This window comes from Tamandua tetradactyla, chromosome 9, assembly GCF_023851605.1.
Source record: "Tamandua tetradactyla isolate mTamTet1 chromosome 9, mTamTet1.pri, whole genome shotgun sequence".
NCBI lineage: Eukaryota > Metazoa > Chordata > Mammalia > Pilosa > Myrmecophagidae > Tamandua > Tamandua tetradactyla.
In genome coordinates, this window is record NC_135335.1 from 49,592,932 (window position 1) to 49,614,123 (window position 21,192).

At 50.2% G+C, this 21,192-nt stretch overlaps 1 protein-coding gene across 2 annotated transcripts in view; it reads right to left on the reverse strand.

Annotated features, from left to right (window-relative positions):
• Window positions 1–11,955: 11,955 nt before the first annotated feature.
• LPCAT1 (lysophosphatidylcholine acyltransferase 1) overlaps window positions 11,956–21,192 on the reverse strand; it is a 49,584-nt gene continuing 40,347 nt past the window's right edge. The window contains exons 12-14 of one of the 2 annotated variants that reach the window (XM_077116806.1): window positions 19,014–19,112; window positions 15,462–15,603; window positions 11,956–14,104 (exon numbers count right to left, since the gene is read on the reverse strand). In XM_077116806.1, coding sequence (XP_076972921.1) covers window positions 13,920–14,104; window positions 15,462–15,603; window positions 19,014–19,112 — 426 coding nt within the window. In that variant the 3' untranslated portion in view covers window positions 11,956–13,919. Of the gene's footprint in view, window positions 14,105–15,461; window positions 15,604–18,165; window positions 18,393–19,013; window positions 19,113–21,192 lie in introns of those variants that run through there. The other variant, XM_077116807.1, reaches the window with a different exon arrangement.

The following is a 21,192-nucleotide window of genomic DNA, read 5'->3' on the forward strand; positions in this document are numbered from 1 at the left end:
GAGTGGGGAATTGAAGTCTCCAACTATTAAGGTAGATGTGTCTATTTCTCTTTTTAGTGTTCTCAGTGTTTGTCTCGATGTATTTTGGAGCACTCTGGCTTGGTGCATAAATATTTATGATTGTTATGCCTTCTTGTTGAATTGTTCCTTTTATTAATACATAGTGTCCTTCTTTGTCTCTTTTAATTGGCTTACGTTTGAAGTCTAATTTGTTGGATATTAGTATAGCTACTCCTGCTCTTTTCTGATTGTTGTTTGCATGAAATACCTTTTCCCAACCTTTCATTTTCAACCTATGTTTGTCCTTGGGTCTAAAATGTGTCTCCTGTAGACAGCATATAGATGGGTCCTGTTTTTAAATCCATTCTGCCAGTCTATTTTTTTTTTTTTTTTACATGGCCAGGCACTGGGAATTGAACCCGGGTCCTTGGGCTTGGCAGGCAAGCATTCTTACCTGCTGAGCCACCGTAGCCCGCCCCTGCCAGTCTATTTTTTTTTTTTTTTTTTTTTTTTTGCCTTGGCAGGCACCGGGAATCAAACCCAGTTCTTTGGCATGGCAGGCAAGAGCTCTGCCTGTTGAGCCACGGTGGTCTGCCCAGTCTATGTCTTTTGATTGAGGAGTTTAATCCCTAACATTTAGTGTTATTATTGTAAGGGCAGTACCTCTTATACCATTTTACCTTTTGGATTTTATATGTCATATCTAATTTTTCTTCTTTTTGCCTTTACTGATAGTCTTCATTTCTACACTCTTCTCCACACCTCTCTCTGCTGTCTTTTCTTACCTGTCTCTAGTGCTCCTTTTAGTATTTCTTGCAGAACCTGTTTCTTGGTCACAAATTCTCTCAGTGATTTTTTTGTCTGAAAGTGTTTTAATTTCCCCCTCATTTTTGAAGTACAATTTTGCTGGATATAGAATTCTTGGTTGGCAGTTTTCTCTTTTAGTATCTTAAACATATCGTATCACTATCTTCTCGCCTGCATGGTTTCTGCTGATAAATCTTGGCATTGTCTTATTGGGCTTCCCTTATATGTACTGGATTGCTTTCCTCTGGCTGATTTCAAAATGCTTTCTTTCTCTTTGACCTCTGACATTCTGATTGGTAAGTGTCTTGGAGTACATCTATTTGTATCTATTTTCTTTGGGGTACACTGCACTTCTTGAATCTGCAATTTTAAGTCTTTCATAAGAGTTGGAAAATTTTCAGTGATAATTTCCTCCATTAATTTCTATTCTCCTTTTTCCTTCTATTCTCCTTCTGGGACATCCACAACATGTTTATTCATGTGCTTCATGTTGTCATTCAATGTCCCTGCTCATATTTTTCCATTCTTTTCCCTATATTTTCTTTTGCTTGTTGGATTTCAGATGTTTTGTCCTCCAGTTCACTAATCCTATCTTCTGTCTCTTGAAATCTGACATTGTAGGTTTCCATTGTTTTTTTCATCTCTTCTACTGTGCCTTTCATTACCATAAGTTCTGTGATGTGTTTTTTCCGACTTTCAGTTTCTTCTCTTTGATCATCCCTTGCCTTCTTTATATCCTCCTTTTTTTTGATTTTTGATTTGATTTTTGATGAGATTTTCCATGTCTGTTCAAACATCCTGAATTAATTGTTTCAACTCCTGTATCTCATTTGAATTGTTGGTTTGTTCCTTTGACTGGGTCATTTATTCAATTTTCCTAGTATGATTCATTATGGCTAGCATGTAGACATTTAATTTCCTTAATTAGTTTATTCTGGAGATTGTTTTTACTTTTTTACCTTAGATTTTCTTGCTGGATGACTTTGTTGTCCATCTTTGACATTCACTTCAGTTTATTCTAGACCTCTAGCTTCAGTTTTGTATAACAGATCAGAATTTTTTCAGTCCTTGTTTTCTTGTTTCTTGTCCTGCCTGTATGGTGTTCCCCCCACCCCACCCAACTTAGGAGGGTCTACTTAGGTATTATAGACCCCAATCAGATTTTCCCAGAGCAAACTGGCCTCCTGACAGGAGGAAAGAGTCACCTGCATTGGTTTTCCCTGAGGGTGGAACACAGCAGATTGACAGACTTTCCTATGAAGCCTCTGGACTCTGCGTTTTTCCTATCCTGCCCAATATGTGGTGCTTTTCTGCCTACAGGTCCCACCAGTGTAAGATAATGGGGTGCCTTTAACTTCAGCAGACTTCCCCTGCTGGGGCCTGGTTGAGACAGTGGAGAGGTTTTACACTGGCTTTAATCCTTCAGTTTTCCAGTCCCTGAGGTCTAAATTCCTTGAGGGAGGGATTCCACCTGAACTGGGCCCCACCCCTCTCCTGGGGAAGGCACAGCCTCCAGGGAATTACCTCCTTTCACCTGACCAGCCTCTTCATCTCTCAGAGAAGCTTAATTCCGCCCTTGCCTGGGGCAGTTGGAGACTGAGAAGTCTTGCAGTTGTATCCAAAGAACAGTCAAGCCACAAAAAAGAAAATTAAAAAAAAAATCATTTTCAGAGCAGGACCCCCATTCCTCAGGTTTTCTAATCAAGAGCTTAAGTTGGTACATTGCTCTATATATATCCAGGTCCAATGTGCCCCCTCTTTTCTTACAGGGCCCAGACCTCTTCAAGTATTTTGTGCTGTCTGATCCAAAAAAAAAAAAAACCTCTGTTTTTTTCCCGTCAGCTCTTTCCCCTCTGTACTGGGGCAAAACCCAGCAACGTCAACTTTTCCTCAAGGTTCAGCTGAGCTGGGGTTCTATCTTTAGTAGTCAGAATTTGTTCATTAATTACACAATTGAGGCTTGGTTGAGCTCAGCCCCTTGCTGTTAGTAAAGTCTCTTTTCTGTCCCCTCTGGGAACCAACTGTGGGGGAGGGATGCTGGCCTCCAGGCTTGGGGGACTCACAGTTCTGGGTGGGATTGCAGCTGGTCCAGCTTGTCCAGACTGGGGTACACTGTGTGTCCGGTCACTGACATTGCCCCAGAAGTTGTTCTGTACTGTTTCTGGCTATTCTGTTCTGGAGGACTAACTAAATTCCACACCTAAGCTGCCATCTTGCACCTCTCTCCTTAGGCCTAATTTTAAGCAGGCTTAGCCTATCTTCTATAAGAATACCATATTATCATTTTAGTATCTGTTGACTCAATAAGATACAGTCTCTCTCAATCCTGATATTGGTAATTTGTCTTCTCTGTTTTTTCCCTTGATAATTTTGGTCAGCAGTGTATAAATTTTATTTATCTGCTTTCTATAAGAGCTAGTTTGTTTTTCTCTTTTTCTATTCCATCATGATTTTATTATTTCATTTATTCTGTTTGTTTTTCATATTTCTTCAGATAGAAGCTGAAGTCTTTTATTTGCATCCTTTCTTCTTTTTTAATATAGCCATGTGCTGGTTTGAAATTGTTATGTACCTCAGAAAAGCCATGTTTTAATCCTGATCCAATTTTTAAAATTTATTTATTTATTAATTAACAGAAAAAAGAAATTAACCCAACATTTAGAAATCATACCATTCTACATATGCAATCAGTAATTCTTAACATCATCACATAGATGCATGATCATCGTTTCTTAGTACATTTGCATCGGTTTAAAAGAACTAGCAACACAACAGAAAAAGATATAGAATGTTAATATAGAGAAAAAAAATAAAAGTAATAATAATAGTAAAAAAAAAAAAACCTATAGCTCAGATGCAGCTTCATTCAGTGTTTTAACATGATTACTTTACAATTAGGTATTATTGTGCTGTCCATTTTTGAGTTTTTGTATCTAGTCCTGTTGCACAGTCTGTATCCCTTCAGCTCCAATCACCCATTATCTTACCCTGTTTCTAACTCCTGCTGGACTCTGTTACCAATGACATATTCAAGTTTATTCTTGAATGTCGGTTCACATCAGTGGGACCATACAGTATTTGTCCTTTAGTTTTTGGCTAGACTCACTCAGCATAATGTTCTCCAGGTCCATCCATGTTTTTACATGCTTCATAAGTTTATCCTGTCTTAAAGCTGCATAATATTCCATCGTATGTGTATACCACAGTTTGTTTAGCCACTCTTCTGTTGATGGACATTTTGGCTGTTTCCATCTCTTTGCAATTGTAAATAACGCTGCTATAAACATTGGTGTGCAAATGTCCGTTTGTGTCTTTGCACTTAAGTTCTTTGAGTAGATACCCAGCAGTGGTATTGCTGGGTCGTGTGGCAATTCTATATTCAGCTTTTTGAGGAACCGCCAAACTGCCTTCCACAGTGGTTGCACCATTTGACATTCCCACCAACAGTGGATAAGTGTGCCTCTTTCTCCGCATCCTCTCCAGCACTTGTCATTTTCTGTTTTGTTGATAATGGCCATTCTGGTGGGTGTGAGATGATATCTCATTGTGGTTTTGATTTGCATTTCTCGAATGGCCAGGGACATTGAGCATCTCTTCATGTGCCTTTTGGCCATTTGTATTTCCTCTTCTGGTAGGTGTCTGTTCAAGTCTTTTTCCCATTTTGTAATTGGGTTGGCTGTCTTTTTGTTGTTGAGTTGAACAATCTCCTTATAAATTCTGGATACTAGACCTTTATCTGATATGTCATTTCCAAATATTATCTCCCATTGTGTAGGCTGTCTTTCTACTTTCTTGATGAAGTTCTTTGATGCACAAAAGTGTTTAATTTTGAGGAGCTCCCATTTATTTATTTCCTTCTTCAGTGCTCTTGCTTTAGGTTTAAGGTCCATAAAACCGCCTCCAATTGTAAGTTTCATAAGATATCTCCCTACATTTTCCTCTAACTGTTTTATGGTCTTAGACCTAATGTTTAGATCTTTGATCCATTTTGAGTTAACTTTTGTATAGGGTGTGAGATATGGGTCTTCTTTCATTCTTTTGCATATGGATATCCAGTTCTCTAGGCACCATTTATTGAAGAGACTGTTCTGTCCCAGGTGAGTTGGCTTGACTGCCTTATCAAAGATCAAATGTCCATAGATGAGAGGGTCTATATCTGAGCACTCTATTTGATTCCATTGGTCGATATATCTATCTTTATGCCAATACCATGCTGTTTTGACCACTGTGGCTTCATAATATGCCTTAAAGTCAGGCAGCGCGAGACCTCCAGCTTCGTTTTTTTTCCTCAAGATGTTTTTAGCAATTCGGGGCACCCTGCCCTTCCAGATAAATTTGCTTATTGGTTTTTCTATTTCTGAAAAATAAGTTGTTGGGATTTTGATTGGTATTGCATTGAATCTGTAAATCAATTTAGGTAGGATTGACATCTTAACTATATTTAGTCTTCCAATCCATGAACACGGTATGCCCTTCCATCTATTTAGGTGTTCTGTGATTTCTTTTAACAGTTTTTTGTAGTTTTCTTTATATAGGTTTTTTGTCTCTTTAGTTAAATTTATTCCTAGGTATTTTATTCTTTTAGATGCAATTGTAAATGGGATTCGTTTCTTGATTTCCCCCTCAGCTTGTTCATTACTAGTGTATAGAAATGCTACAGATTTTTGAATGTTGATCTTGTAACCTGCTACTTTGCTGTACTCATTTATTAGCTCTAGTAGTTTTGTTGTGGATTTTTCCGGGTTTTCGACGTATAGTATCATATCGTCTGCAAACAGTGATAGTTTTACTTCTTCCTTTCTAATTTTGATGCCTTGTATTTCTTTTTCTTGTATAATTGCTCTGGCTAGAACCTCCAACACAATGTTGAATAATAGTGGTGATAGTGGACATCCTTGTCTTGTTCCTGATCTTAGGAGGAAAGTTTTCAATTTTTCCCCATTGAGGATGATATTAGCTTCCTGATCCAATTTTGTAGGGCTAGACTTATTGTTTAGGGTGGGAAACTTTGATTGGATTGTTTCCATAGAGATGTAACACCCAATTGTGAGTGTGACCTTTTGATTAGACGGAGATGTGACTCTTGATTAGTTTAGTGGAGTCCTTTAAAAGAGGAAACATTTTGGAGAAACTTCAATGCAGATGCTTGGAGAATAGTTGCTTCAGAGCTGACAGAAACACGGATGTTTGGAGATGCTTGGAGAGCCGACAGAGCCAACACAAGACCTGTGTGTTTGGAAATGCAGAGTCTAGCAGATGTCGCCATGTGCCTTTCCAGGCAATGCTAAGCAAGGCAGAACCTGGAGAGAGCCAAGGGAAGCCAGGAGATGAATCCCAGCCCCAGAGAAGCCAAGTGAGGAGCCCCCACAGGAAACAGAGGCTGAAAGCAACGGGGCCCAGGAGCAAGGGACCAGCAGATGCCAGCCACGTGCTACAACTTACTTCTGCAACATCAAATCCACCTTTAATCCTCACCAATACATTTTTCATCTCCGACATTGTAGTTTTCATCTCTAGAAGTTAGATTTGTGTCTTTTAAAAACATCTTTCATGTTTTTATAAAATGTTCAATCTTGCCTTTGGGTAGTTTCTTGACAAATATACTACAGTCCTCATCTACTAATTTTTTAATGTCCTCATTTACTAATTCCATCCTCTGGATCTTTTTTCTTTAATCCCTTGTGTCTTTTGGGGGGGTCTATTTCAATTGACCAGGGACCATATTTTCCTTTTTTTTTTTTTGTATCCTGGTAATTGCTGATTGGTGTTGGACATTGAAATTTACCCTGTTGGGTGCTGGATAATTTAGTATTCCTGTAAATATTCTAGACGTTTGTTTTGGACTGCAGCTAAGGTCCTTCCCAAGAATTCAGCTGTTCTTTCTGGTCTTGCTCTTAAGACTTGTCTGGCCAGACCAGAACAGTATTTTGTGTAGAGTAAATGTGGCCCACCCCTGCTCTGTGTTTCAGAAGGGAGGGCAAATGCAGCCTCCACTGCTCCATCGTGGTACAAGAAAAAAGCATGGACCCATTCATGTTTATTTTTTAAGCTTGGAAGTATTCATCAGTATCTAACCAGCTCTTGGCAATACTGTATGCCAGAGACTGCCCCTGCTTGTTGGATGTCGTCCATTCTCACAAAGGGTGTCTCCTGACCTCTCATCACCAGCTCGGCCACACAGCTCAGTTCCGCCCACGGAGTACGGGCAGAAACCTGTTACTTGGATTTGATGAAGGAATACACCCTATGATTTAAGTATTTTGATATTTATTGGGATTTGCTTTATAGCCAAGCTTAAAGTCTACTTACAGTTGCCTCATGTACACTCAAAATGTCAGTTTGGTAAATAGGGTTTGAATATTTTACATAATCACATGTCCCTCCCCACCCTAATGGCTGTCTTAATTTCTGAGAGCAGCGTGTTAGAAGCTCTAATTAGCTTTGTCAATTCCTTTATTTTCCCTTTAAATTCTGTCTGTGTTTGCATCATACATTTTAAGCTATAGTATCAGGTACACACACCCTTAGGAATATCATGTCTTCCTATAAATTGACCCCTTCATCATGAAATGGGCTTTTGAACTCTGGCAATTCTCCTTGCCTCAGTGTATATACTCAGTGTAATATAAATCTTCCCATGTCAACTTTCTTATTGTTAGGTTTGCATATTTTTACTTATTTTAATTTTAAAATATATGTTTAAATAGTATATCATTGCATTTTTTTATTTTTAATTCGGCCTAACCTGTCATTGAGGTAGTGTTCTAGTTTGCCAGCTGCTGGGATGCAACATACCAGAAACAGAATGGCTTTTACAAAGGGGAGTTTAGTAAGTTGTTAGTTCACAGTTCTAAGGCTGAGAAAATGTCCCAATTAAAGCATGTCTATAGAAATGTCCAATCTAAGGCATCCAGGGAAAGATACCTTGGTTAAGAGGCCAGTGACATTCGGAGTTTCTCTCTCAAGTGAGAGGCACATGGCGAATGCAGTCAGGGTTCCTCTCTCATCTGGAAAGGCACATGGTGAACACAGCATCATCTTCTAGCTTCTTCTCCTGGCTTCCTGTTTCATGAAGCTCCCCGGGAGGCATTTTCCTTCTTTATCTCCAAAGGTCTCTGGCTCGTGGACTCTGCTTCTCGTGGCTATGTCATTCTGCTCTACTCTCTCTGAATCTCTCACTCTCCAAAATGTTTCCTCTTTTATAGGACTTCAGAAACTTATCAAGACCCATCCAAATGGGTGGAGATACACCTTTACCTAATCCAGCTCAACAACCACTCGATTAAATCACATCTCCAGGAGATGATCTAATTACAGTTTCAAACATACAATACTGAATAGGGATTAGAAGATATGGCTGCTTTTACAAACTGGGATTAAAACATGGCTTTTCTAGGGTACATAAATCATTTCAAAGCAGCACAAGTGGGTTTTTGTTGTTGTTATTGTTTGTTTTTAATGTAATTGCTGCTATAACTAAGTTTAAGTTGACCACTTTACCATTTCTTTTTCTATTTGTGTTATCTGTCTTTTGTTCTTTTATTAGTACTTTCTTGCTTATTTGGGATTAAATTAATATTTTACAAATATCCCCTCTTATTCCCACTTTGGCTTATTAGTTATACCTCTTGCTTATGTGGTTTCATCTTATCTTACAAAATGAGAACTTACAACATACATATTCAATTTATCCAAGTTCACCTTCAAATAGCATTAATCCCTGTGTAGACCCAAATGCCCATACGCTTACTTTTCTTCCTGTCTGAAGGACTTTTTTTAAACCCTTACTTTGTAATGCTGGTGATGAATTTGGTTAATTTCGAAAGGTCTGTATTTCATCTTGATTTTTTTAAGTTTTTTTTTTTTCTAGTGTCGACTTCTAGATAGTTTTAGTGTTATATGTCCTGACAGATGTACCACAGTCCTCGAGTTGCATAATTTCTGCTAAGGAGTCTGCTGTCATTCTTATCTTCGTGCCTTGCTCTTTTTCTCTGGTGGCCCTTAACATCTTGTCTTTATCAGTGTTTTTCAGCATTTTACGGTAATATGCCTTGCTCTTGTCTTTGTGATATTTATTCTGCTTGGAGCTTATTGAGCTCTTGGATGTCTGGGCTTCTAGTTTTTATGATATTTGGAAAAATTCTGGCCATTTTTTTTTTTCAGATAAGTTTTCTGTACCAAATCCTTTTTCATAGGTTCCAATGACATGTTAGATACTTGATTCTGTCCCACAGGTCACTGGAAACTTCTTTGAGTCTGTTCACTCCCTGTGCTGCAGTGGGGTCATACTTAGTGCTCACTAATGTTCTCTTCTCCAGGTCTGACCTGCTGTGAGTCCCACCTAGCACCTGGCACACTTGGTGGATGCCAGCCTGCCCTTCCCCAGTGCTTACCTCATAGACACATGCAAAGTGGTTTGGAGGAGACTAAGCATGGCGAGCAGCCAAGAGTGACCAGGGCTGATGAGGTCACCTGAGTTCTCCCTGTGTCAGCAGCAGCATGCAGTGCTTGGGCTGGATCTGGCCGCACTCCTCTGGAGGCAGGTCGGTCACACTGGACCCTCCTCCATCGAGGAAGACCGATTTGTTCTCACTTTGAGTCACACATTCTGGATATAGGTTTGCTTTCTCTGCCCTCAGAATCTCTGCTAGCATCTGTGGACCCAACAGTTTGCTCACAATCGCCATCTTTTATGACATCACTGAGGAATTTATTTCACTGCAAAGGAAGCAGGCAACAGGCATATACATGGAATCCCCTGCTCCTACCACGTTCCCCAGTGCACAGAGGACTGACAGAACATAGGAAGCTCTTTTGGAAGCTCAGTTATGATGCCAGCTGGGAGATGGCACTCAACCTCCAGGCCGTAATGGATGAGTAAAACACACACTTGTGGTCCAGGGGGTGGGGATGGACCTGCTCATGTTATTCCTAAACATCGCTATAGGGAAGATGGTGTTATTGTTCAAACCATTGACTGTCCCCTCGGGGTGCCCTTCTAGCAGAACTATGTATTCCTACTGTTGAATTCAACTGTGACCATGCGGTTCACTTCGGCCAGTGAAGCATGAGTGAAAACGAGAAGTTTCCTGATTTCGTGTCTGGCCTGACACCTCTCTTCCCTGTGCCATTTGCTGGTGAAGTCCAGTGGAGGGGCTGCTCAGGCAGGTGGGACACAGAGGGACAGGCACCTCGAGCAGGCCTGCAACTGACCCCTCCCCTAAAATAACACAAGTACAAAATAAATCTCTTTTGTCGACCCCTAAATCTTAGTCACTTTTGTTATGTGGGAAACATTAGCCCAAGCTAATAAACCTGTTCACTTAAGTAGCTTCTCTCTGAAACATGCTCTTTTGTCTTTAGGGACTTAGCTCCCCAGGATGGATTGCTTCTACCTGGGGACACCACTGGCCTGTTGAATGGCAAGTTCAGATGGCCATCTGGCTTTTGTGGCTACTCAGCCAGAGGGCTGAGAAGGGTGTCACGGTCCCAGACAGCACGGCTGGCCCTGGTGAGAGGGGAAGGGACTGCAGTTACATTTGTACTAGCAGACAACCTGGGCTCCTCTTGGGTCTCCTATCGCTGTCATGGTGACTCAGGAGGGCAGGGCCTTAAGAATTCAGGAACTTGGGAAGGAAATGGGAGAGAACCCAGACCAGGCACCACGGGGCCAGAGCATCAGAAGCGGTGCGCTGGGACCGACAGCCACATCATGGAGACCAGCTTCGGGAATGAAGGCAGCAGCTTCTCTTCCTTGCTGTGTGTCAGAGTGTGTGCACAGGTGTGAACGCCAGGGTGTGTCTGAGTATGCATGAGCATCCGCATGGGTGCACCTGTGTGCACGTGCCAGTGTGCCTGTGCACAGGTGTGTGAGCACACGAGCACATCAGCCTGTTACCCGCCTCCCGCCTGGGCATCCCCCCCCTTACTGAAGGGGTGTCGGTGCTGGAGGACGGCGAACCTGTTAACCTGGATTTCCAGGCCCCCGACCACCAGGCCCAGAAGGATGACCGGCTTTCAGAGGCAGGTCTCCGTGTTGGGAAGAGTGGCCACTGCTGGTGCTGGGAGAGGGCAAGGTGGGGCACCATGTGGCCATCCAACTCAGCCTGTTACGGTCGGATGTGCTTCCCAGAAAGGCATGTTTAAGGCCTGACCCCTGGCCCGAGTGGCACCGTGTCTCGACAGAGGCTCCCTGCAGTGTGACTGGGTAGGACGAGGTCAGGTTTGGCATGACTCCTACAACTGGTGACTTCGTAAGAGGGAAATTCAGAGACAGACACAGACACAGAGGGCAAACGGAGGCAGCACTGCAGTGCTGGGGCCACCACAGGTAGAAAGAGGTGGGGGGGGCCTGCCCCTGTCCACGCCCTGATTTGGGATGAGTGGCCAGACCACGAGACTGTCCATCTGCCGTTTCAGCTGCTTGGCCATGGTGGTCCCAGGAACCCACCTGCGATCTACTCCCAAACCCAGGGCTGGAGGTCTGGTGTGTCAGCGCCCCCGGCTCAGCTCAGCACGCGCAAGCCCAGGGCTTGGTGTGCTTTTACCCTCTTCTTTATTAAAGAATACATATAACTAACCAGTTTAAAACACGAAACCCACCCACTGTATTACAAATGACAGAGGCATGAGGCATACAGGCACGAAGAGGCTGAAAGGAATCCCTGTAGCCTGGCCGCCTGCTGTCCTCCGGGTGCCCTGCACGAGGCAGCTGCTCTTCCCGCTCACCTTCGCAGGCACATCGCCCTGTGCAACTGATGTCATCGCCTGCAGAGCCCGCTGCCACCTAACCTTGCTTTCCTCACGTAAGACTTTTGGGGGGGGGGGCAGAGCATAATAGTGCATTTCTTTTCTATTTATAAATCCTTTACGGATTTAACAGGAGGGCCACATGCACATCAAACCACGCTGTGCCTAACACAGAGACATGGATGTGCAGCAAGTGCCACACGAGTGTGAGTCCTGAGATGCACCCACCTCTGTCCGCAGAAAAAAACTGCAGACGCTCCTCTCCCCTGTGAGCTCCCGCTGCAGAATTCTGTTCTGGAACAGGCAGGAAGCGCGGTGTTGCCGCCTCTCATCCCCTAAGAGGCGTGAGCTCTGGTCTTCATGATAAAAAATGAGTCACAAAGTATACCCTCTTGAGTGTATACAAGTTTACATTTTATTGACTCTACTGAAAACCCCCAGCCCTCGCAGCCCGGGCAGGCCAGGGAGGAGCCAAACCCTAGGGGCATAAACATTCCCAGGTCCCCGCTGCCCTCAGGCCACATGGGGCGGGTGGTCAGAACACACAAACATCCGTCCGGGGTCTGCTCCTCAGGCCCCGTCCTCCACACGTGCCTGGGGCACGCCGGGCAGACAGCCTTCACCCGCAGACCCGGGGGCACGCGGCCGCGGCCAGCCCCCTCCCCAGGACATCCCAGTTTGTGACCCCTGCGACCACCCAGGATCTCCTCCCTAAAGGTGAGCTGCTGCGAACTCTAGCCTGATCCCTGTCAGCCAGGCGGGCTGCATCCTTGCTGCTTCTCGCCCAGCGAGCCAAGGGCCCCGAGCTGCACCCGGTCACTCCACCTGCTGGGAGGTGGATCGAGTCCGGCCGGCCAGGTACACGGGGACCATGCTGGCAGGACTGGCGCGCCCTCCTCTCTGCCAGCATCTCCTGCAAGAGGGACGCACATGGAGAGGCTCTCCGAAGGGTCAGCGAATGGCTGATCCCTGCATTTAGAGGCGCTCGCCGATCGTTTCTATACAGACTCCCCAGATGATACAAAAGCCAATTCATCTTAGAAATTCAAATGACTTTTTCCAAATGGACCCAAGTCTACGGGTGCCACTGTGCTTCAAGGACACATTTCTAATCACCTCACAAAGAAACGGGGAAACAAAGTGCCATCACCTCAGACAAAGGCAACGCCCAGGGCCCCGCGGTGCAGGCAGGAAGCTCCACCCTGGCCATTACCCGACATGAAGTCAGGGTGGTCCCCGTGGCCGCACACAGTGGGTCCCCACGCAGAGTCAGGTGCCTTTGGGGGCTGGACTGGAGCGAGTGCATCTGCTCACTGCCGGGACTCCTCCCGAGACAAGGCCCCTCCGCCCGGACCACAGAGACTAGAGCAGAGGGGAGGGGCGGCCACCTTCCCACCGGGACGCAGCCCTGGGGAACAGGAACTGCCGGAGCCGCACAGCCCACGCCAGGCCGCCGCTGACTGCTCTTGGGGCCGCCCGCCCCACCGAGTCCCCAACACTGCCGCCGGAGCGCAGTGGAGTGGGCTCCGGGATAGCGAACAAAACAACCAAATTGTCAGCATTCGAAAAAATAAAAAGGGGTGGGGTGGGGCTGGGGGAGGACTGAGGAGCACAGAGGAAGCGGCTGGGACCAGGTCCTTGTGCTCCAGCCCCACCCCAGTGGGAGGAATTCCCTGGTGGGGAGCAGCTGAGAGCGCAGGCCAGACTTCACCTGACCTTGGCCATCAGACGGGGCCCACGCACACATGTCCCCTGACCAAAAGGAAAAATGAAGTAGAAAAACAATTTTCTTTTTTAAAAAAATGCTGTATGTTCCTAGAGTATCTAAATGAGGTCTACAAAATACTCATGAGCTCCCACGCAGGTATAGAAACATTTAAAAACCAGCCGCGCCGCCCCGCTGAGGGCTCGAAGGAGGTCGGCAGTTGTGTTGTGCTGGAACCAAAACGCAGCGACATTTCGTTTTCAAGGGCAGGGTTGGGGGGGGGGGGTTGCCGGCTGCCGCGGACCGAGGGGCAGGGGACCAAGGAAGGGCAGGTATGAAAATCACACCAGGTGGCGCCAGTGCCCGCCATGCCTGGCCCCGACCGCGGCCCCACGCGCCCGCCGCACAGGTGCGCAAGTGGCAGGGTGCGTGTGACTTTCCTCCTGGTTCCCCAGTGCAGGCGGCAGCCCCCTCGCTGGGCCCTTCACAGAGAAACTAAGCCAAGCCCCCAGCCTCAAACCTTGGGCTTGGTGATCACAAATGCCAGCAGGTGGGCGAGAAAGAATTTTGAAACCCATGAGTTTGCAAACAGGGTGTCCCAGAGCTGTGGGGGAGGGCACCAGCCAGGGACGGCCTCTTCTCTCCGGAACTTTCTGCCCTAGTCCAGTTTGCTACTGGGCGGCGTCCTCCCCGCACCATGGTTTTCGGGGCTGAAGTCCGTGCAGAACCCATTCGGGGTGGGGGCCGACGGAGTCTGCGCACAGCTCTCAAACCGTGTCTGCTCAGGGTACAGGTACTCTTCTGCGAAATCGGGGTACAGCTGTGCGAACCTATGGAAGTCGGCTGGGGAGACAAGAGCAGCGTGGTCAGGAGCTGGGGTGGCCCCGGGGTCTCCTGGGAGGCTGGGAGGACGTGTGGCTGCATCTGCGTAGGGAGGATCACGGCCACAGAGGTGCGCCACTCCCGCATGAGGGAAAACCCCGAGAAAGCCTACGGGCTTCTGGGCTCTGAGTGCCCACGAGGGGCTATGGTCGGAGCAAGCTGCTGGGACAGACCCGGATGCCTGCAGGACTCTACGGCCGCGGGAGGCTTTCAGCCAGGGGGGGCCTCCACCTCCTCATGGGACTGCTAGCTCCGCTGAGGCCCAAGGGGGGCCGGGCACCCAACCACAGCAGGCCTGGGAGCCCTATGGGTGGCCAGTGCTGAAACGCATACCCACGGCACACACACGTACAAGCCCACACACACCAGCACACACGCACCTGTGCTCACACCCACGTGCACACATGCACTACACATGTGCACTCCCATGCATAAACTGTCCCCATGCTTGACAACTGGACAGGGTTTTCCAAATATCTCAGTCAAGTGTGAACACTAGCCACGTGAGAGATTCCCTCAGTCAGAAGGAGCACAGTGTCCTTGGCGTTTGGTGGTTGCACACTTCTGTGGCACGCATATGGGTGGACATACCGAACGGGGCTACCCTGCTCCCAGTCCTATGGCCTCACTTTCTGGGGCACACCTGCTCAAGAGGCACCAGCGAAGGGGCTCCCCCAGTGAAGGGGCTCTGTCCTTGGCTTTTGAAATCTGGGGACTAATCCCTGGCACCGCCTCCGCCATCCCTGGGGCTCCCAGGGCTGAGGGCAGCCTGGTGCCTTCATAGGTGTTTGCTCGTTTACTGTGGACAGTCCCTCGAGGTCAGGGTTGGTGGCCATTTTTCGAGGCAAGGAAACTGAAGTCCGAGAAGCCCACCCAGCTCGTGCTGTCGGGTTCTGTCTCCGCTCTTGGCGGCTCATGCTCTGGACGCAGCATGCTGCACCCCAGCCAGGCGGCCACGCTCACGGCCAGGAGTGCCCTGCCATCATCCCACTTGAGCCGTGGCACTTCAGTGAGGGCAGGGGGGCCCTCCGAGGCACAGATGCCTGCCAGGGCGTCAGGACTTGGACCCGCACTGCTGGGCTTGCCTGACCTGATGCATCCTGCGGTGGGGACGTGCTTAGAGCTTCAGCTGAGCAGGGGTATGCTCTAATCGATCACTGAAGAACCCAGTTCCGAGGCCCACCCGCCGAGGTTTCGGGAAGAGGCTTCCTCCCGAGAAAAGCAGTTTCCAAGTACAAGGCAAGGGGTAGCCCTGCCCCCCACAACCAGCCCAGGGCCACCCCGGCACCTGCGGGACCCCACGCCCCCCCACACTCACCGAACGTGATCGTCCCCTTTTCCTCCTGGTCAATGGCTCGGAACAGACCGGCCACGCTGAGCTCCGCCACGCCCAGCGCGGTCCTGAGGATGCAGGACAGGTCATCCTCCCCAATGCCGCTGCCCGCCTGCCGCTCGTACATCTGAGGGTAAGGGCGCACGTTACCCCGCAGCCGGCCTGCCCCCTTCGCAGCAGCCACGAGGCGCTCAGCGGCCGTGGCAGGGTGGGGGTCACACAGCCGCTCAGCACTGGTGGACCCACCCCTCAGGGTCCACCGCCAGGGGCCCGAGCCACCACCGACTCACCTGCATGGGCGCCTGGCACCACCGTTTGGGATTTAAGTTGTGGGCAAGTGAAAGTAACACACAGGCCTCTGCTTACAGGTAAATGGCATGTTTCCCGTACACTACATAGGTCTGTGTGTGTGCAGGTGTGTGTGTGCGTGTGCGCGTGTGTGTGCACGTGTGTGCGCACAGATCTGTGTGTGCATGTCTGTGTGCGCGTGTGAAGGCGTGTGCATGTGTGCAGGTGTGTGTGCTTGTTTCTATTTCCAGAACAGCCCTCGGAGCCAGGCATGGACAGCGGGGAAGTGGCCCAGATGACCCAGCAGGCACACACCTGGCCTTCGTTTTCCAGCTCTGTGAGCATTTTTATCCTGACCCTATCACCTAAGGCTTCTATAATAATAAGAAACAAAACAAAGGATCCCAAAAAGTGGACTAGAGCATCTGGGCACTCTCAGGGTGTGGAGGGCAGCCACATGATTCTGCGCAGGGGGGCTGTGACCTGAGGCCAGGAGGCCCCCCCCACCCCATTCTGCACGGGGCCACATGCGGACACGGCCACACCTGTGTTTCCTGCTGTGAGGACACAGAGGAGCTGCCTCCACCTTGGGCTGCACGCAGGCTGGCCACTCCCTACTGGGCTCCATGGCGCTCAGGGCAGTGTCCTGGGCACCAGAGGGACCGGGCGATGGCCCTGGACTGCTGACCCCATGGGAGTACAGGCTGCAGGGGACACAGAAGGCAAACGTCCTGCAGAGATGGGGGCAAGGCCAAGACCCCAGCTGTCAGGGCTTGAGCTGCAAACAGAACGGCTTCCAGGCTGGTGACGTGGGGCTGACATCACTGCTGGCATGTGGCTGCAGGGGTAGCCCCAGGGGACATACTGCTGGGGACATGACCCTCATAGGGACATAGCACCCATAGGACACCCCCCCACAGGGATACACCCCCATGGGCACCTGCCCCATGAACCCCCAACATGGGGACATAGTTCTACAGGGACTGACTGTGGCCAGGTGACTGTGCCCAGTTGTCTTGTGAACCAAGCACTAGCCTGATGGTTACTGTGAAGATGATTTGTAGGCTTAGACCATCAGTGAGTTGACTGCATCTACAGCTAACTGCATCTACCATCAGCTGAGGAGAGTGCCTTCAGCAATAAGAGACGTCTCATCCAATCAGCTGAAGTCTAAAAGTGAGGATTTCAGCTGTCAGAAGAGAGAATTTCCTTCCCGGCTTCAGCCAGCCAGTTCCTCCTGGGGGATCCATCGAAAACCTTTATTGGAGACCCTGGCTTGCAGCCTGCCCTGCGTGATTCCTTGCCCATCCCTAGTTGTATGAGCTTCCATGAGAAATCCTGTGACGTTTATATAACACATATGCACACATACATCTATCTGTCTGTCTGTCTCAGTTATTTCCTGCAGTTCTGTTCCCCCAGAGAATGCTAATTCAGCCCCCACGGGGACACCCCCCATAATATACAGGGTGTACCCACTTTGGCACAGCTGCCTAGGGTGCCGTGACCTGCATGACGGGCCAGCTCCAGCCCTATGCTAGGACTGCGTTTGGAGACCAGGGGTGGGGTACAGATGGACCCCAGTGGGAAAGGGGAGGGGGATGTGGAGGAGGGGAGGCTATGTGAAGACGGGGGCTGTGGCCACAGGCTGGGCATGCTGGGGGCCTGCAGGAACCAGAGGAGAAGCCCCTTCCTGCTAGGGGTCCGCGGTCTTGGCGCCCAGAGGGGATCGCCTGGTTTGGGGCCTTGGCTGCGGTGGCCCCGGGAGGCTGGGACAGGGAGGGAGTGATTGCAGCCCATACCCGGGAGGAAAGCTCCGAGGGCCCTCTGCACCTGAACTGCACATCTGCCTGGCCTGAGAAGGGGACCTGCGCATCACACAGGCTGCCCGGCCCTGCCTGGCCGCTGGTGCCCTGGGCACTGTCCTGCTGGCAAGGACCACAGGAGGGCACAGGGCACTGGCTCCCAGCCCACAGGCCAATCCTTCCACAGCCCAGCCACACCTGCCCCTGCAGGTGAGCCCCTGTACCCCAGCCAGGGGACAGCCAAGCCCCAGCTTCTGCTGCTTATATAAAGTCGCATGCCCACGGGGTGACCAAGCCTGTGGGGCAGTCCCCATCGGAAGAGGCATGGGGAGGCCACAGGGAGCTGAGGTGAGGAGTCCACCAGCTGGTCTGGGTGGGGCCACCTGTGCGGGACCACCTGCGTGGGACCACCTGCATGGGGATACCCGCCTGACCCACAGAGCCTCCACTGGGAGGGATGAGCCAGTCTTTGCTGGACGGTGCCATTGAGTGGCTGCAGTGCCTGCCCCTCCCCGTTCTGTGATCCCCATGAAACACCTCTGAACGAGGGTGGACTTTCCAGAGAGGCCACAGAGAGGATATACTGATCTCAGAAGTGAAAGAAGAAAAAAATTTTTTTTAATTATAAAAAGAAAAGCAGGGCGGGCCGCGGTGGCTCAGCGGGCAAAGTGCTTGCCTGCTATGCCGGAGGACCTCGGTTCGATTCCCGGCCCCAGCCCATGTAACAAAAACGGAGAAACAGAATACAATAAAAACAAGAAAATGTTTAAAAATGTTTCCCTTTCTTCCTTCCTTCCTTCCTTCTATCCTTCCTTCCTTCTCTCTGTCAAAAAAAAAAAAAAAAAAGAAAAGCAATTAAAAATTTGAGAAAGCGGGGCTACTGAGCAGTGAAAACAAGTGGCATATTTCATACATTGGATTCTCATGAGTCAGGCTAATGTGAGTCACAGCTGCGAGAAGCACCCCCCAGATGCCATCGATAGTGGGCAAAGCCAGAGCTGGCTCCAGACTAGGTCAGAGCATCCTGTTGACACACCCCAAAAGCTACCAGCTGACTGGGATCCCACCGCAGTACCACCCAGAGTCCCAAATCCCTGCACCCCAGTGTCCAGTGGTGAAAGGGTCAACTCTAGGTTGTCCCACATCAACCTGGTCTGGGCCCCAGGGGCTCTCAGCTCTCCAAGCCCTACTGGGGCTGTGAGGGGAGCCCCACATGCTGGGCGTGTTGCCCCCCAACCCCTGCCCGGGTCCCCTGGCCTCAGGAGACCCTCCCCCAACCACCGCAGGACGTGATCTGCGGTCCAGGGCGACAGGTCCAGGCAGATTTCTGGCCCTGCTGAGCTGGAGCGAGGAGGTGGCAAATGTAAACGTATGAGGCACTGGCCCGGGCCATGTGCGCCCCTCCAGCGCACCCACCCGCGAGGCCAGGGTGGCTGGCACTTGCCTTGAACGCCAGCCGGACGGTGTCCAGGGTCTTGGAGGGTCTGCAGACGACAGACAGAGCGAGCACGTACTGCCGCAGGTCCATCCGGCCGTCGCCGCTCTGTGGAGGGATGCCCAGGTCACAGACCGGTGGGGGTGTGAACGCGTGAGTCCAGAACCAGCCCAGCAGGGACAGTGGATCTGCGCCGGCCCCCAGGAAAGCACCTTCCGGAAAAGCACCCACGACCCCACGGCTCGCCACCCACCCGTGCCCATCCTTCCGGGGTTTGCAGGGAAAGCTCAGAGCCCACCAGAACCACCACGCGGAGCTTCTCTACAAAGGACAGAGGCGTGGCCCCCGTTCTCGGGCTCCTGGGGGACGAGCCAGCACAGAGCACACCCGCCACAGAGTGCTGTGCTGCGTGGACACGACGTGGGAGAGTGCAGCTGCTGTGGGGCTGCAGGAATGTGGACACCACATGCCTGTCAGCACAGGACCCCACTGGACAGGTGCCTCCCCGCAGCCCGAGGGCACTGCCACGTCATGTGGCCCGCAGCTGCCCCAGAGCCACACTTCCGTGGGAACAAGGAGAAATACCAGGAAGAAAGGGGCCTTCAGACCACCCAGGCCAGCTGTCCCTAAGGGGGCACCCAGTGACACTGTGGGCTCCAGTGCCTCTCACAGTGGGCAGGCACCTGCAGGCACCCGGGAGAGCACCAGGGTGTGGGCACTGGACAGAGGGCAGTAGCGGCCAGGCAAGAGCCTGCAGCCCTCCAGTGCCTGGAAAGCAAACAGACTTGGCGGGCTGCCCCGAGGCGTGACAGTCCACTTCATGGTCAGTGTCCCGCTCAGCAGCGCCAATTTAAGAGCACGGCAGCAGATGCGCCTCCTTCACGGTTTCACTACTGGCCACATCCCCACTGTCCTTGCCCCGTAGGACAGGGAATGCCAAGGAGCATTTAGGCATGGAAGTGCAGAAGGGGGGTCCGGGCCAGAGAGGGGAGGCTGAGGAGGGCGGGGGACACGGGGACATCCCACTTCCTTCGGTCTGGGTGAAGAGTGGGAAAGAAGCCCAGAGGCTGCAGGGGGAGGCCGGGGCTGAGGGAGGGCGGGCCAGCAGCGTGGTCGCCAGCTGCCCCCAAGGAGACACGGAGGCTGCAGAGGGAGGCCGGGGCTGAGGGAGGGCGGGCCAGCAGCGTGGTTGCCAGCTGCCCCCAAGGAGACAGCCGTGTCCTAGCTGCAGCTCCGCTTCTGACAACAGGGTCTGCCCCCAGGCAGCCCAGGCCAGCTGCCTTTCAGCAGAGGGGCTGGCTGCCTGGAAAAGAATCTGGTTTCAAGTGGAAGCCATGGAATTACACTCTGCGACAGGAGTCACAAGCAGAAGAAAAGGTCACAGGGGGTCACACGAACCGCTCACACATGAGTGATCTTGGTGTGTCTGAGCCACTCGATGCTTCCCCTTGGTTCTACCCTCGGCCACATCACGGCCACACTGTTGCCATAGAAGGTTCCAGAGCATCCAGAGACTGCCCCATGGTGCTCACATAGGTCCCACAACCTTCAAACAGAATGCCAAGAGGGTCCGCACAAAATCACAGCACCCACTTACACCACTGCGTCCTTCACCCAGGACGCTCCACATTCACCCAGAACATCCCACGTCCTTCACAGACTGTCCCATGTCCTTCACAGACTGTCTCACGTCCTTCACACTGAGTGTCCCACATCCCTCACCCAGAACATCCCACGTCCTTCACCCAGAACATCCCACGTCCTTCACCGAGATCATCCCACGTCCTTCACAGACTGTCCCATGTCCCTCACCCAGAACATCCCACGTCCTTCACCGAGAACATCCCACGTCCTTCACCGAGATCATCCCACGTCCTTCACATAGACTGTCCCACGTCCCTCATACAGAACATCCCACGTCCTTCACCGAGAACATCCCACGTCCTTCACCGAGATCATCCCACGTCCTTCACATAGACTGTCCCACGTCCCTCATACAGAACATCCCACGTCCTTCACCGAGAACATCCCACGTCCTTCACCGAGATCATCCCACGTCCTTCACATAGACTGTCCCACGTCCCTCATACAGAACATCCCACGTCCTTCACAGACTGTCTCACGTCCTTCACACTGAGTGTCCCATGTCCCTCACCCAGAACATCCCACATCCTTCACCCAGAACATC